Source organism: Ailuropoda melanoleuca, chromosome 8 (genome assembly GCF_002007445.2).
Source record: "Ailuropoda melanoleuca isolate Jingjing chromosome 8, ASM200744v2, whole genome shotgun sequence".
NCBI classification, from domain to species: Eukaryota; Metazoa; Chordata; class Mammalia; order Carnivora; family Ursidae; genus Ailuropoda; species Ailuropoda melanoleuca.
This window is the reverse complement of record NC_048225.1, coordinates 127,718,315-127,732,582: the sequence shown is the minus strand read 5'-3', so window position 1 is coordinate 127,732,582 and position 14,268 is coordinate 127,718,315. Positions and strand designations below refer to the sequence as shown.

General features: G+C 59.5%; 1 protein-coding gene across 6 annotated transcripts in view; it reads right to left on the bottom strand.

Annotated features, from left to right (window-relative positions):
- Positions 1–82: 82 nt before the first annotated feature.
- ARHGEF2 (Rho/Rac guanine nucleotide exchange factor 2) overlaps positions 83–14,268 on the bottom strand; it is a 26,386-nt gene continuing 12,200 nt past the window's right edge. The window contains exons 4-23 of one of the 6 annotated variants that reach the window (XM_034667472.1): positions 12,904–12,971; positions 12,555–12,618; positions 11,836–11,965; positions 11,535–11,644; positions 11,300–11,446; positions 10,591–10,841; positions 10,321–10,446; positions 9,819–9,936; positions 9,380–9,628; positions 7,803–7,879; positions 6,847–7,016; positions 5,571–5,638; positions 4,005–4,202; positions 3,537–3,656; positions 3,374–3,441; positions 3,140–3,262; positions 2,972–3,022; positions 2,382–2,825; positions 2,024–2,207; positions 83–1,222 (exon numbers count right to left, since the gene is read on the bottom strand). In XM_034667472.1, the coding sequence (XP_034523363.1) occupies positions 1,149–1,222; positions 2,024–2,207; positions 2,382–2,825; positions 2,972–3,022; positions 3,140–3,262; positions 3,374–3,441; positions 3,537–3,656; positions 4,005–4,202; positions 5,571–5,638; positions 6,847–7,016; positions 7,803–7,879; positions 9,380–9,628; positions 9,819–9,936; positions 10,321–10,446; positions 10,591–10,841; positions 11,300–11,446; positions 11,535–11,644; positions 11,836–11,965; positions 12,555–12,618; positions 12,904–12,971 (2,840 nt within the window). In that variant the 3' untranslated portion in view covers positions 83–1,148. The remainder of the gene's footprint in view (positions 1,223–2,023; positions 2,208–2,381; positions 2,826–2,971; positions 3,023–3,139; positions 3,263–3,373; positions 3,442–3,536; positions 3,657–4,004; positions 4,203–5,570; positions 5,639–6,846; positions 7,017–7,802; positions 7,880–9,379; positions 9,629–9,818; positions 9,937–10,320; positions 10,447–10,590; positions 10,842–11,299; positions 11,447–11,534; positions 11,645–11,835; positions 11,966–12,554; positions 12,619–12,903; positions 12,972–14,268) is intronic. The other 5 variants (XM_034667468.1, XM_034667469.1, XM_034667471.1 and 2 more) reach the window with 5 other exon arrangements.

Genomic DNA, 14,268 nt, shown 5'->3' with positions numbered 1-14,268 from the left:
GGAGGCAGCCTGCACCTCCTTTCGGGGGACGACGGCACAGGTCTGGCTGCCAGCAGGGCTGGCAGACATTGAGAGACAGCACTTCGTGGGGGTTCCAGGTCTTTAATTTTCCCTGCTTTATCTTTTCTTTTTCTTTTTTAACAAACTGGCAGAAAACGGCTGGGGCTGGTGGGCACTGGGGGTCCACTGGAAAATCCCCCAAATTCACACTGAGGTTTCAGTCGTGGTTGCTGAGGTGGGGATGCAGTCTGGGTTCACAGAGAGTTCCCAACTCACCCTACAACATGTTTTCCAAATGGCTGGAGAAGAGGTCAGAGTAGGTCCCCCGTTACTGCAGATGGGGGGACGTCGTTCCCCCCACCCCTCAAGCTCTTCTGATAAGCAGAGATAGAAGGCTGTGATTTCTAATTGCCTACAATCATCTCTTAAAAATACAAAACACGTGCAGTTGGCTTTGGTACAAAAAAGAAAACGACAACAAAAAACATTCTGGTCCCGTGGGCTTTCCCCCTCGCCCCCCAACAGAGCCACTGTGCCCACTCAACCTCTACTCCATCCCCCCGACTCCGGGGAGCCAGGCTGTCTCCCTGGGGTCTCCACGGAGGACGGAGAGAAGGGAGAGCAGCAGTGAGCTGGGGAGGGGAGGGAGGCACGGCTCCACCCACAGCCCTTCTAGAAGGGCCGCAGGGTCCTGTGGCGCAGCCTCTCCTCAAAGTCGGTGTTGCTGGGGAGGGGGGGTCAGGGCTAGAACCCAGCAGCCGCGTGGTTAACCCTGAATAAACCCCAGTAGTGTTACAGGACAAGGCCCCCTGATCCCTATGGCTTGGTTCCCGTGTCCCTGGTCCTCTAAATCTCCCCACTCCTGTGTAACTAATAAACAATAAATAAATAAATTTTCCTAAAGTAGAGGGAAGAAGGCATGAAAAATTGGCATCTGTGGTGTAGCTCCTGGATGCCAGCAGGGGGCACTGTGGCCCAATTCCCCCAGCTTCCTAAGGGCCCCAGGCGTCCAAGGAGCCCAAGAGCTGGCAGGGGCAGTCAGCAGTTCTTTCGAATGTTCCGTCGCCATTGGCAGATTGGAGTCCCCAAAGTTTGCCTCCCTCGGTGTGTCCTTCCTGGGGGCACAGGACGGGGGGGGAGGGGCCCCCTTAGCTCTCTGAAGCCACAGGCTCCCCGTCGCGACTCTCGGTCTCTTCCGGGATGTCCTGCATTCTGGTGAAGTCTGAAGGAGGACAGGGCAGAGTTAGTGGGAGAGCACAGGCTCCTGTGAGCAGCCGCACCCCTGCACTAACAGCGCCCCGTCCAGACCTCAGCTGTGGGGAGGGTGGCAAATGTCTGTGAGGCCCTGGGCGAGCGGAAACCTGACAACAAAGTCATGTGCCCACACCTGCCTACTTTGTATCCTTCCTGAGGATAGGGAGACACTCTTTGGCTAATAACATAATATTTTAAGATTATTTAAAAATATTTTAAGATTATTACATAAAGTCACACTAGCTTTGGGTTATTTTGTATTTCCTGAATCAACTAAGAAATTTGAGGGTCTCAGAAACTTTTTTTACTTAGAAATCTATGTGTAGGGGCGCCTGGGTGGCTCAGTTGGCTAAGCGTCTGCCTTGGGCTCAAGTCGTGATCTCAGGGTCCCGGGCTGAGCCCCGCATCAGGCTCCCTGCTCCGAGGGGCGTCTGCTTCTCCCTCTCCCTCTGCCACCTGCCCCCCCCCCGCTTGTGCTCTCTCGCTCTCGCTCGCTCTCTGGCAAATAAATAAATAAAATCTTAAAAAAAAACAAAAATTCCATGTCTACTTGAAAAGGTTGGCATCACAGACTCACTGGAAAGGCTCCTACATTCTTTGCTTCCTAGAGCCCCACTGCCGTTCAGCATCGGAAAATGCAGGAAGTGCGTCCTCTGTGTCCCTCCCAAGAGGTACCGTAGCCCTCAGAAGTGAGTTACAGGTTCCCCTAAGTGTTCCAGGGCGCCAGGACACAGCCAAGGGCGGCGGCCCACTTCCATTCCGGCCTCACCTCGGGGACTGTGGGGCGGCGACAGGCGGCTGCCCCCTTCCTCCTCGCTGCCCGTGTCGGGGTCGCTGCTGTCCTGCAGCCGCTCCTCGGGGCTGCCCAGCTCCTGCCTCTCTCGGTCCTCAAAGGGTCGATGGACAGAGCGAATGGTCACAGACAAATCCAGGCGGTCGTGGCCTCGGCTGGGCTGTGACGGGCCGGCAGGAAAGGCGGCAGGCCAGGGAGTGAGCTCAGCCGGGCCGCACCACCGACGGCGCCCTCGCCACCGCTCCCAGCGCTCTAGGCGCACACCGCTGCAGCCGACCCGGGGGTCTCCGGAGCCTCGCGCCCTCCCAGCTCAGCGCCCCCCAGGCCTCCTTACCTGCGGCGGCGTGAAGCTCAGGTACAGGGCATCGCCCGCCGGGAGGCTGCGGCGCCGCGGGTCCAGGGGCCTGCGGGCCCAGGGGGCCTCTGCCGGAGGCGGCTCGCTCTGGCCCAGGGCGGCCAGCTGCCTGCGCGCCTCTTCGGCCTCCCGCTCCAGCCGGGCGCGGGCCTGCTCGCTTTCGCGGAGCCGGGCCTCCAGGCTGCAGGCCTCAGTGGCGCGCTCCTCGCCCAGCCGCCGGCAGCGCCGCAGCTCCTCTTGCAGCAGAGCGTGCTGCCGCTGCAGGAGCGCCAGCTCCGTGGCCTGCTTGTCGGGCGCCGCGGGGGCGGGCCCGGCCCGGCCAGCCTCCCCGTCCCGAGAGTTAGCCCGGGCCAGCTTCTCCCGCCGCTCGGGGCCCTCGGGGAACCGCACTTCCATCAGGGTGTCCTGCTGGGCCACGGCCGCCTGGGGGAGTAAGGGGCACCCCCAGCTGTAGCGGAACCCGCACTCCCGGGGGCCAGGTCGGGTTCCGTGGGGAACCGGCCCAGAAGCCGGTGAGCAGGCAGCCCCGCTCTGGCTCCCCCCCTGCCCATCCCAGCCCGGCCGCTGACCTGAAGGCCGTGCAGAAGTCCGTAGAGACTGACCAGTCGCTGAAGCGCCTCCTGAGGACAGACGAGAGGGTGGGGGCAGGGCCCAGCTTCAGGACGGAGCGCAGCCCGCAGGGCGACTGAATGGGGGGTTTGGGGACAGCGAGTCTCCGGACACTCTCAGAAACAGACCTTCCCCGACAGCACCCACACCGGGCTCCGATTCCTCAGCCACAACACCCTCCCTTCCGCTGCTACACCAGCAGGCTCCCACCTCACCTCCTGGGGGGCTCTCAGCTGATTTCCATTCCGGTCCTGCAGACAGAGGCAAGGATGGGAGTCACAGGCACCTGTCCCCCGCAGCTGTGTGTCAGGGGCCCACAGGCCAGCTGCCCCCTCCCGCCCTGACAGCTCTTGCAGACCCACCTTCTGGCTAGAGTCTGAGTCGGTTCTGCAGAGCTCAATCGAGCCGTTGAAGGTTCTGGCCTCCCCATCTGTGGACAAGGAAAACAGGACGGGCTGAGCTCACGCCCTCAGGGCCAGGCCCTTCCCACCCGCCCGCTACCGTGGCCTCCGCCTAGGCACTCACTGGCAGTGACCCCAGGACTCGTGCTACCGCCGCTGTCCGGGTCCACAGGCAAGGCTGGCTCCCGGGGTGCCAGGCGCAGCTCCATTCCGGGCCCCACCAGGAGGTCTTTCAGACCCTCCACTACGGGGAAGGGGGGAGGTAAGCGCAGGAGACACACGGAACCCTGCAGGGAATGGCAGGGCGCCTTCCACCCAAGGCCCAGGCAACAGTCAGCCGCCCAGGGGCCTCACTCCGACCACCCCCCACAGGGCAGAGGTCACTGAAGGGCGCCAAAAGCACAGCACAAGTGTAGACAGAACACGGTGTCAAACAGTAGCAAGGACCATGCCTCCTCCCCCACTTTCCCTCCACCTGGTGCCCCAAGGAGTTTCTGGACACTGAGGCTGTGTGTGTCCACGTCTAGCCACGTGTCCCTATTCTGTGAGGCCAAGTGGATGGGTCTGGACTCCTCCCTCAGGGCTCCCTCACCCTCACGGATGGCATCCTGCAGCAGCCGCTCGCCACGGGGGCACTCCAGGGACTCGGAGCGGAAAAGACCCCTGGGTAGGGCGGGCAGGGTCAACCCGCCCCCGTCCTCCTCCACCTGGAAATGGGTCATCTCGGCAAACAGCCCGACCTTCTCCTGCAGCAGCTCAACCAGGGCCTGGTCTTTCTGTTGCAGCTCCGCTGTGGGTACAGAACAGGTGAGCACATGGCGAGGNGGGGGGGGGGGGGGGGGGGGGGGGGGGGGGGGGGGGCGGCACCCAGAGAGCCGGGGCCGGAAGGGCAGCCCAAGGGCTTGGGGGCCACAGCCGGGCTGAGTGGCAGTACTTAATTCTGGATTTTTGGCATTTATGAAAAAGAAAACACTTCCTTGGGGAAAAGTAATACATGAACTTTCTTTTTTTTAAAGTACACTCCATGCCCAATGTGGGGCTCAAACGCACGACCCCGAGATCAAGAGTCGAAGGCTCTACTCACAGAGCCAGCCAGGCGCCCCTGGACTTTTGTTGTCAAAACAAAACACACCCGGTCTGTGGCCGGAACTGCAGGTGCCGACCACTGTCATTCTCCCACCTTCCTTTAATGAGAGAGTCCATACAGATTCCATCTGGGCACGTGGCTGCCCAATTAAGCCTGACCTGCGGCTAGACATTGCCACGGGACTAAACTGTGGTCAATGGACATGAGCGTCTCTCCGGATTGGCCCTTAGAAGAAAGGGATATAGAGGCACCTGGCCGGCTCAGTCCATGGAGCATCTGACTCTTGATCTTGAGGTCATGAGTTTGAGCCTCGCCTTGGATGTAGAGATTACTTAAAAGTAAAATCTTAAGGGGCCCCTTACTGACTTAGTAAAAGAGCATGCAACTGTTGATCTCAAAGTCATGAGTTCAAGCCCCACATTGGGTACAGGACTCACTTAAAAAAAAAAAATATATATATATATATATATATACACACACATACATATTATATATATTTATTTATATATAAATAAAATACAATCTTTTAAAAAAAAAAGGGGGGGTATAAACCCTGCCTGTTCATTCCCACCTCCCTGCTAGCTGGGATGCAGATGTGATGGCAGGAGCCAGAGTAGCTACTTTGGACAGGGAAGTGGGAGAATCTTTATGTTGAAGATGGCAGAGGTGTACTGACTACGCTGTACTTCCCACTTGTGGACTGGAGAGAAATTATCTTCTACCTTGTTTAACAAACTGATTTTTGTTGGTCTTTTTGTACAGCAGTTAGTTCATACTCTAATAGAAGTCAAAAAAGTAGATTAATGGCTCAACCCTGGTCTCCCCAGCTCCCCTTCTGGAGATATCACACACACACACACACACACACACACACACACACACCCATTATTTTTACACCAGAGATAGCATACACCCTCTATTGTGTTAAACCCACTCTTTTTACTTCGCGACACATTCTGGTTATGAATCTTCATCAGCCCTCCCCAGACTGGCACTTTTTAACCAGTTCCATAGTACTCCATCGTGGGCATGTATTATAAATTACTTCACGAGCTCTGTGGGTGAACTCACTCTTGATTCGACGCAGGTAAGCCTCATGCTCTGTCTCAATCAGGGGGAAGTCCTCTCTGGACGGGCACCTAGAGAGGTAAGGTTTGGGTCGGGTTGAGGGATCAGGAATCAGCCTCCTTTCTGAACATGCTCGGTGCTTCCCTGTAAGACTCACCAGCCCCAAGCCCTGGCTTTGCTCACTCCTGACCCCCTGCTTTTCTTCACACCCATCATCCGAATTTCCTGGTGCGTGTGCCTCTCCACAGGCCACCTGTGGGGTCGCACCACGAGGACGGGCACTACAGGCCTTGGGGTGAAGCAAACTGGGCCCAAATCCTGGCTGCACTATTTACCAGGCGGTAGCCTCTATTTCTCATCTGAAAAATGGGTATGATCTCTTTCTTCTTCCCTGGTTTTTTTGTTAGAATTAAATGAAAAAATATAACAATGCTTTTGAACACAGCAGAAGCTCGTTAAATTGATTACAGAGTATTAATTATAATTTTCTTAATGACAAATATTGACACCGTTAACAGAGAGGCCACCATGGGTCTACTGCCAATGGGACGGGTATTTTGCATGGTTTCCCCAGAACAGGCAATGTCATACTTTGGTATGCATTTCTGAAAAATTTGTTCAAAGTCTAAATTACAGAAGTAAAAATAATTTTACATGTTACAAAGTGGAGAAAATCCATTTCTAAAAGCTAAAAAAAATTGACAAATATCCTGATTTTCTTTTTTGGCATAATCTTCAAGGATCTGCTCTGAACGTTTAACACACATTTTACTTCTTTCATCACAAGAGACACACAGTCAAGGGCTTCAAATCCCACGTACGCCCCACAGAAGCTCGAAGTCCTCTGCCACAGCACACGGAACAGTTTCCTTCTTGCCTCAACTGCATGGGGCTGGGCTCTAGTCTCAATGCCTTCATTCCCTTTTTCATGCGTTTTTAGGAAATAAAGGTAAAACGCAATACGATCCAAGTACCAGCCCACTGCCTACAGCCTGAGGTGTTCCTGCCCCTGAAACTGTCCTGTTGGCCGGCAGGGAGCCACCACAGGACGGCTCCAAGCATCCCTTTGCCCGCCAGCTCACGCTCCTGAGAGGCGCTGGGGGTGGTCACAGCATGAAGCACGCATGATAAGATGGCTCAGATGACTTTTCCTGCCTCGGGCCACCGTGCTCCTCCCCCAGCCCCTGCCTCCCCCTCTGAACCTTGGGTTCTTTCCCCAGTGAGTGCTGTGGCCTGGGGCCCAGAGCTGCAGGATCCCGGCGGCCACGCACGCACTCACACGCGCACACTCTGCTGAATGACGCGGATCCAGGTGCTCCGGTCATCCCGGGATGCTGTGTGGACCTCATACATCTCAGGGGGTGCAGCGCTGATCAGAAACATCCCTTTCTCCTGGTTGGCGATGTCCCGCACAATCAGATTCTGCAGTGATACCACCGAGGGCTTGTCCTGTGGGGCGGAAAGGAAGCGCTCAGCGTGGGAGCCCTGACCCCGGGATGTCTGGCTCTTCAGTCTTTCTGGCGTGCCCGAAGGACTGAAGAGCCCACCTGCAAAGTGAATTGAGAGCCCCGGCTTTGGCGTGGGCAGAGGGCACTTCAGAGCACATGTGACCTCTGACAAGTTAACTGACATCAAGGTTTATCGGGGCACCCGGCTGGCTCGGGCAGGGCAGCGTGCAACTCTTGATCTCAGGGTTGTGGGTTCAAGCTGCACGTTGGGGGCAGAGATGACTAAAAACTAAACAAACTCAGGGGCGCCTGGGGGGCTCAGTCGGTGAAGCGTCTCCCTTCAGCTCAGGTCATAATCTCAGGGGCCTGGGATGGAGCCCCACATCGGGCTCTGCTCAGCGGGAAGTCTGTTTGTCCCTCTTCCTCCACTGCTCCCCTGCTTGTGCTCTCTCTCTCTCTCAAATGAATCAATCTTTAAAAATAATAATAATAATAAATGAATACATTTAAAAAACCACACACATGAAAAAAAACCTTTCAGGCTTACTTTCCTCATCTACAAAAAGGGACTCATTTGGGCCTTCCTCACGGTGTGAAAGTGTCTACACACAGTAACAGTGACAGTAACCTGTTAGCTGTTTTTATCCCTTACGATATTGTAGTAACGATTACAGTCATAGCCCCTGGACTCTGGAGGATTCTCGGGTCCTTTCTGGCTGGGGCAGAAGAGCAAGAAGAACCCGTGACACTTGTCTGTGCTGAGAAAGGAGGAGGAGGAAGATCTCACCAGGGCGGGAAAGATGTACTTCTGGTCCTTCTCCTGCAGAAACAGCAGCACGTCCGTCATCAGCAGCATCAGGACGTCTGGCGGGAGAGCGGCCAGCATCAGAGGCCTGGACAGCGGCTTGCCTCTTTCTTGGGGGTCAGGCCTGAGCTGTTCAGTCCTGACGACTCTCTTCCCTCTGGCCGCTTCCTCCTACCTTGCAGCCTCCCACCTGCCGTTCTTACAGCTCAGAAATGCCCGGGGAAAGGTGCCTGCATCACCAGATCGAACAGCTTCTTGGCCAGAGAAGACTGGGGGGATCACCAGCACATCTTAGGAAAACCCTCTCCACCCCGCTGAGGCCGGTTCCGTAACCTGGAGACTACTGACTTCGGAGGCTCTGCAAACCTCCCCGGGCTGCATAGTTGTGCATATTAATATAACACGCACGTGTATTTTTCTGGGTGAAAGGGTCCAGAATTTTCGTGAGCGTAAAAAACATTCCCAGAGCGGGAGGGGAAGCTCTTTAAATTCCATGCCTCACAACTGACATAAGAGGTTTCTGGCTATCTGACCTAAAATCCCCCCGCCCCACACGTCCCGGCGCTCAGGACACAGGGGACAGTCGGGCTTCACATCCATCCCTCCCACAGCTGAATAATCCCACCTCCCTCGACCTCAGAGGCCTCCTTCACCGCCCTTCTCTGCCCCACCTTCCAGCCACTCTGCTCCTGAGTCCCACACTTTAACAGTGGGGTCGGGCGGGGGGGCAGAGACAAAAGGTCAAGTCCCTAAAACTCAGGGGTCACAGTCAAGAAAACACACACTCACCCTTTGCCCTTGGAGATCTTACTAAACTGTGGGCACACAGAGGGGAAGGCTTTTGCTAAATGCTTCAGAAATAAAGCTCTTCAGCCTTGCTATTTTTAACCCCCACGGTTTATATTCTTAGCTGCTGCGTGGGAGGGATGGGAAAGAGAGAAAGGGATGAAGGAAGGTGCCGGTAAGTGCTGCCATCCCCCAGCCCATGGAGAGGGGATTTCATGACATAGGACTCAGGCTCAGGCCTCAGGGAGCAGTTTCACTCCGGCCCTCATTCCTCACGCCCAAAGCCGAGGCCTGCTACTCTCCTGGCCCCGCTTTAAGTAGGAAAGACGCAACCAGTGCAGCGTGGGGAGGGAGGCCGGGAAAGTGTACCCCCCGCCCCACCCTGCCCCAGTCCCCTCTGCTCTTTTCTCTCTTCTCCATCCTGCCTGTCCTTCGCCGGCTCAGTCCCCTGTCCTGGGCCTTCCCTGGCTGTCTTCCCGAAGCCTGTTCTACAGCCCTGCTAGCTGCCCTGCTCTTGTCCCCTGGTCCTGCAGTTTCTCTGTCTTCCTCATCAAAACCGGTAGCTCTCCGGGCACGCAAGGACCCACCCTGACAAGGAAGCCCCGTGCGGCCCACGAAGTCGAATACAGAATTCAGACTTTGCTGCAACAGAGCTCCCATCTCCCTCCCTCTGGGCCGCAGACGCAGGGCTGCAGAGACGTCCCGCAGGCTGGATGCCCCTCCCTCTCCGTGTCTGACTCTGGGCTCTCGCTGGCCACCGTGCTGACACTGACCTTTGAAGCGGCCTGTTGCCGTCTTCCAGAGCAGACAACCGTCGTGGATGAGTCTGCGCCGCAGAAGCTCCTCGCGGCCAAACGGGCCCTTGCCAGGCACCGGGGCCTGGGCCCGAGGGTCCATGCGGTGATAGATCTCCTGCAGGCGGGCGCCCTTCTCCAGCTCGTGCACATCCTGGTCCACGTTGGACAGCAGCTCCTTCACCAGCCCCAGTGCTGTGGTCAAGTCCTGGCGCTCCTCCTCGGTCCCTGGTGCCGCGGGTCGGCGTGACGCACGGCCAGTCCGCTCCCATCCCGCCCCAGCTCCCATGGCGCCCGGTTCCCGTCCTCATCAGAGGCAGCCCCGGGCTCCACAGCCGACCCTGTCCTTTCCTGGGTCGCCAGGCCTCGCCCCAGCCCGAGAGCCCATCCCGCACGGCAGCCCCGGCCGTGCCCTCACCGTGGGAGTGCTGGAGGATCCGGTTGATCAGCACCGGGTACTTGGTGATGCGCTGGGTCACCAGCAGGATACATTCCTGCACCCCGTGCCGCTTCAGCACCGCCGAGCGGGTCACCTTCTGCAAGGACACAGCTGGGGCTCAGGGCCACCTGTGGGCCAGCGCCGGGTGGGCGGGGGTGGGAAGCACAGCAAAGAACACGGCACTTGGAGCCTAAGCTCCGCTGCTGGCCCTAACTTGGCCGCGGACCTCCCACTGGCTTGGGTGACGGCATCTGGAATGGGGAGCACCACGCCCCGGGTCTCCTGCGAGGACCAACCAGACAAAGGCGCGGACAGCACTTGCTCCCCCGCTCGGAGGGATTATCGTTGACACGCGCCACAGGGCTCGGTGGGCACCTGGCCTTCAGTGGCCGGCAGCACGCGGTGCCCCCCAAGAAAGGGGAGGCGAGGTTTGGGCCACTAACGGCGGCTCTGGGCACGAGTCCTGAAGAGCTCCGCTCACCCGGATGAACTGCTGGAACCTTTTGTCGCGGGCATACAGCTCCTTATAAAGCTTTAAGGCCTTGGTGTGGCGGCTGCAGAACTCCGAGTAGGTCTTACGCATCTGCTCCGCGCTGGGACCTGAGAACTAGAAGTCGGGGAGCCGGGCTGGGTCAGCAGGTCCCTCAAAGGCACACCCGATCATCCCCTGGACCCCCTCTGGCCCCCGCCTGCCGGCTCTCGTGGCCCCGCCCCCAGACTCCGATCACACCTCCCCCCCGGGCGGACCCACCTGGGTGATGAGCAGGTCCCCCAGGCGGTGGATGACGAAGTTGCGGGTGCTTCCGGGGCACAGGGCCTGGCGCCGGCGTTCCAGCAGCTGGCTGAGGAAGCGTGTGTGGATGTCGCTGAGCTCATCCACGCAGGGGAACAGGCCCTGCACCACGGCCGGCTCCAGCTGCAGCTCTTCCAGCATCCCCGTGCGGAACAGCCGGGTCATGATCTTCAGCGTCCGCACGTGGTGCAGCTCCGTCTGCATGAGCTCTGCGGGACAAGGGCTCACTGCACCCGCCCTGGCTTGGCCACAGTGGTAGGGCCTAGGCTGGGGACCCCAGGTCTTCCAGGGTGACACTCGGCATTGTTACGGTCTAGATTATTCTTTAATCATTTTTTCTCTTTATGCTCTGCTACCTCAGGCTGCAAGCTGCTTGGGGCAGGAACCACGTGTCCCCTCACGTCCAGATTTCCCACAGCCCCATGTGGTGCCAGGCATGGAATGGGCCGGGAGCAAAGGCAGAGAACCAATTTGAAGGAAGGGGTAAAGATGGGGCCTGGGAGACCAAGAGCCCCAAAAGGCGGGAGCCTCATGGTAACTCGTGGGCCGGAGGCAAGGATCTGAGGGGGCCCGTGGCTAACAGGGTCTTAGGGGGAGCGCTGGCCAGAGGAAGGTCCCAGACAACAGGCCCTAGATAGGAAGAGGAGCCTGGGTGGTCCTGGCTCACCGTAGATGACATCCTGCTGCTTCATGACCTCCTTCTTCTGCTGCTGCAGGAAGCCGCTGTCCACGGCCAAGCTCCACGAGTCAGCTGTGAAGTCCCTCTCATCCGTCTCAAAGTCACTCATCAGCTCGCTGTAGATCACCTCTGCACCTGGACGTCAGCAGGGCCCGCGACTGAGCCCGACTCTCCTGGCTGGGTCCCGCCCCGCCCCCGCAGTCCTCTCCAGGCCGGCCGTCACCTTCATCAATGAGGGACTCCACGGACAGGGTTCGGTTCCGCATGTTGAGGGAGTCTGTGGACTGGGAGAGGATCCGGCGCAGCCCCAGGGGGGATTCGTCACTGAAGTGTCTGAGGGAAGAGGGCCTATGTCACCCCAACTTGGGCGACAGACCCCTCCCCAGATGGGGAACCGAGGCTGGGGTCTGAGGGGCACGCACCCCATCTACGGTTCTGAGCTCAGGGACAGAAAGGACCCCCCAGGCCTCCTGGTCCTCACTGCTGTGCCCCCCTGGCTCTCCCTTCCCCAAGCAGAGGCTCACCCAGCAATGTTGGTGGTGGAGACACTCTTGGCTAGCGACAAGGAGGAGCGGCCGCGGCGGGAACCTAGCAGGGACTGCCGGAAGCTGTCGGAGGGGTAGATGGCAGAGCTTGGCCGCTCCCGGGCGGTGGCTGGAGGGGGGACAGCGAGCAGGCAAACGTCAACGCTGCTGCTTCCCGGGATCCAGGCCTCCCAGGTTCGTGGCCTAGAAATGAGGCCTCCTCTGCTACTCCGTCCCCCGCCCATCCCGTGGCCGCGGAGAGATTGGGGCAGCGCTCCCGACACTCGCGTGCTACTTCTAACGTGCGTCCTGTCTCGTCTCGGCCCTGAAACAAGCCTACGAGCGCATACTGAGGCTCAGAGAGTTAGGGGACTTGTCCAGGGTGACGCTGCTGGTGGCGGAGCGGGGACTCTCCCTGCGACACCGAAGCTGTCTGAACAGCACTCGTCAGCTGCCCGCAAGGCCAAGTGCGGTGTGCGCACTCAGACGACCGGCCAGCCCAAGCCTCACCCCATGAGAATTCTGCCCTGCCCCTCGGCCCGAGAGGGTGGACAGCCCCAAGGGGCCACTGTCCACTTCCAACTGAGGGGGGGAGGGTACCACGCGGGGAATGGCCTGCAGGGCAGCAGAGCTTGCAGGCTGAGAGGCTGGGGTCCCAGCAGGGGCCCCATGGAGAGGAGGGCCTTGCACGGGGTCTCCTGCGCACCCCCACCACTCACTCTTACTGCGAAGGGAAACAGACTGCAAGGCAGTGTTGTTCTTCAGCAAGGCGGCTTTCTGTTGCTGTGGGACAGAGCGAAAGAGAGACACTGGGACAGCCGTCACCAAGGGTCACGCCCACAGGCACGGGCAGGAGCTGGGCGGCTGGCCCCTTGGGAGAAAGCTGGCGCAGTGGTCACGGGCACGAGGGTGGCTGCGCCCCGCGCAAGGGGATGTGTCCAGAGCAGTGGGGCTGAGGCTGGGGGTGCAGGGTGTGGGCTGCCCCACAGTGAGGACACAGGGTAAGGAGTGCACGGGAAGGGCACCTCACTACTGTCCCCCTTGCCCGCCGCGGCCCTGCCAGCTCACCTTCTGCTTGACCTTGGTACAGTTGGCCAGTGCGTCTTTACAACGGTTGTGGATGGTCACGCTGCAGGCTGGGGGGTGGGGCGGAGCGCGTGAGGGGGGCCACGTGGTCCGGGGGGGACACACCCACACGCAGACGCCCGTCTCCCCCTGGCCACGGTCTGAGACGGCCCTCTTCCCAGACCTTCTGGCCACTGCCAGACCCGACCTCCCCACGCCTCCTCCCCCATCCTCCCAGCAGGAAAGGAGGTGAGGGGTAGAGGTGGCCATCCTGACTCAAAGGTGACGTGAGGGGTGGCCCGGAGGGAAGAAGGGGTTCCTGGCTGCCAGAGACGAGCTCAAGGAGCACAGGGGTGGTTGAGAGTGACAGATGGAAGAGGACGCCCACGGGACAGAAGCAGGCACAGAGAAGCTGGGGCGGGGGGCCAGGGGCAGGGGGGCGGTTTGCACCCCCGGAGCACCTAGCACGTGGCCCACATTTACTTGATCCTAACAACCCTTTGGGGTAGATTCAATGATCCTCATTTTAGAGATGGGGGCCGCCTCGCTGAGAGGTCAGACCCCCCCGCCAGAGGCCAGGCAGCCAGTGGTGCCGCCAGGACTGAAACCCCGGCATGGCTGCGTCCAGAGGCCAGGCCCTTGCTGCTGTGCCACACGTGCGCCCATGAACCGTGGCCAGGCCTAGCAATTCAAAGGCTCTGGACCCGGTGCTGGAACTGGGACAGACCCTGCCCTGTCCCCGCAGCGAAGCCTGCCGGCCTTCCCCAAGGCTCAGCTCTGACCTCTACCTCCCCCCATTCCGGCCCAGGGCAAACCCACAGCCCCCACACTCCGTCTGCACTCCGCAGGAGAGGAGGACAGGAGAGGAGGAGTGGCCAGGCCTTGGCAGTGGGACCGCTGGCTGTCCCTGTCCCCAGCGCGCCTTGGCCCCCTGCCCTCTCCTGCTCCCTCTACCGTGTCCAACAGCAAGCCACTCCACACACAGTACCCAGCAGCAAGCTCACTTCCACAGACACCAGAAGAGCAAGGTGGGGCGGAGGGGGCGACCGGAGGGGGCTGGGGCTGCCCCGCGGCCCTAGAGCTCCCTCTTCTACCCCAGCACCCAGCGTCTCTGGATCAAACCTCCGCTTTCCACCTGCTCTCAAAATAGTGCCTGCTGCCTGCCTCCCCGGTTCCCCTGGCAACAAGCTTCCCGATGGGGAACTCTGTCAGGTCTCGGGGGATCCAGACCGGGGTTCCCTCCTTGTCCTCCTAACTCTGAGACGGGTCGTGAGGAAGCAGGGCGACCTCACTGGCTCTCCGGCTGCATGGGGACAGAGAGCCGCAGCCCCGGTCCTGCCGTCAGCAGCAGGTGCCCGCGGGGGGTGA